The 1871-nt window shown below is 42.1% G+C and overlaps 1 protein-coding gene across 1 annotated transcript; it reads right to left on the bottom strand.

Moving 5' to 3' along the window:
• Nucleotides 1–248: 248 nt before the first annotated feature.
• Nucleotides 249–887, bottom strand: RNF223 (ring finger protein 223). Its single transcript, XM_018560942.1, has one exon. It carries the CDS (start codon nucleotides 885–887, stop codon nucleotides 249–251), a length of 639 nt encoding a protein of 212 aa, XP_018416444.1.
• Nucleotides 888–1871: the final 984 nt, after the last annotated feature.

Below are 1871 nucleotides of genomic sequence, written 5' to 3'. Positions count from 1 at the left end.
ACGGCAACATCCTGTGCCTGCAAGCTTGCCACACTTTCTGCCTATCAAATGGAGCGTGTTAACATCCATGTTATAACAGTTAGTTTGTCTCAGAATAGACCTGAATGCAGAGTTTTATCCTCTGAGGAATGGACGTAGAAGGCAATGAAACAGATGGGCAATTCAGTGGGTGTCCTGTACATCCAAGCTCCACAGTAAGTAGAGTCTGCTCCTCAGTGCTGTTAACTTTAGTCCACTAGACTCTTCACTTATAATCCACGTGTTACATGCAGGGAATTGGTAGGCTTACTAGCTGTTGACTCTGTTGTGCATTTTAGGCTTCCCGTCTTAAGGATGCACTGCACTGGCCAAAGAAGGATGCAGAATAAAACGATCACCATAAAAGCAATGAGTAGGAGTCTTTTCCAATCACTGCACATACAGCATATCCTCTGCATTCTAGATCGTGGCCTTGGTGGAGGGGGAATGTCTTTTTTGCTTAACCCAATATCTACACAGATACATAAGTCTGATTGGTTGGACTCTGGATCTTGTTTGTAACAAAGCTTGGTACCCTCAATCCAAACCGTCTCTTCTTTACGTTGATGGGGAGGTAGGTTAGATAGCAGTTCTTGGCTCGTTTGTAGGGCCGGGACCCCCTCCTGTGGGATTGGTGTAGGTTGCCGGCAAAAAGGACACAGCACCTTGTCCTGCTCGTTCTCTGGTGGGAGTGAGGCTACGAGCCTTGCTACACATTCCAAGCAGAAGGTGTGTGAACACTGAAGAACCTTAGGGGTTTTGAATATGTTATCATAGTTGTTGAAGCAGATTGAACACTCCGGTCTGTTCTCCAACCCTTCTTCTACATCTGCTTGTGTATGCCAGACATCAGTTGTTGTCATATCCATGTTTAAGGCCTGTTTAAGACAGAAAAAAGGCAACATTAATGATTTGCAAAAATTTGAAATACATATTGAAAATATGCTGTAATGTTGACTCCATCATTTTAACACATGTAAAGGACATAGCTATTGGAAAACTGCTTCCAGGTCTTTACAACCTAAGGCAAAAGGAATGCAAACTGACACATGCTCTTAACATAGAAAAGGACAATGTACAGAAATCCACATCATCCAATCGGAATTTATCTTTCACATATCTCAATGTTCTAAATTTAGGACCATGTCAAACTGGTGATTCTACAGCCGGTCGCCCCTCGCCAGGGAAGAAATACAGCAATGTAAATGCCACTTTGTCTAATGGAAGCTGTTTGCATGCCAAAATTAAAATTTGTTGGTCAGGGCAGCAAGGGACTGACACCATAGTAGAATATGAGTTTTAGGTATTCTATTACTGGTGAGGTTGTATTGTATATATATATTGCATGTCTTACAGGCTTGCCTACAGTTCATACAGGGTGCAGTAGTGAATTGGTGGATGGCTCCACCATACAATCATAGGGAAATAGAAATATTCACCATCACACCTTGGTACAGTGATAATCTTGACCTTTATTCACATAGAGCAACTGGTATCACAAGCCAGCGTTTCAGGACCTCACAGGATCCCTTTCTCAAGGCAGGGTTTTACAGGCAGCAGTCTGTTGCTTTATGTAAATAAAGAATACGATTATCACTATACCAAGGCGTGCTAGTGAAGATCCTTATTTTCCTATTAAGAATGGCTAATGTGACATGGAGAGGTCTCCATAGCATGTGACCATATCAGAAAAGTAGGGGCTGTTGGTAACCCTGCCAAGAGCTGGAGGGATGCAGATTGCCCATGCTTATATAATAAAAGATAAAATAACAAATGACAATCAATGATCAGCCAAATGTATGTCTCCTTAGTAACCTTACCTTCTATCAAAATGCCAAGCCAATATTTCTGCC

This window comes from Nanorana parkeri, unplaced genomic scaffold (assembly GCF_000935625.1).
Source record: "Nanorana parkeri isolate BGI_ZX_2015 unplaced genomic scaffold, ASM93562v1 scaffold489, whole genome shotgun sequence".
Classification (NCBI taxonomy): domain Eukaryota; kingdom Metazoa; phylum Chordata; class Amphibia; order Anura; family Dicroglossidae; genus Nanorana; species Nanorana parkeri.
Note: the sequence above shows the minus strand (reverse complement) of the source record. Positions and strands in the feature narration are given on the sequence as shown.

Bases quoted from the DNA above. Each gene is read 5' to 3' on its own strand.
- RNF223 (XM_018560942.1), bottom strand. From the start codon at position 887: ATGGATATGACAACAACTGATGTCTGGCATACACAAGCAGATGTAGAA.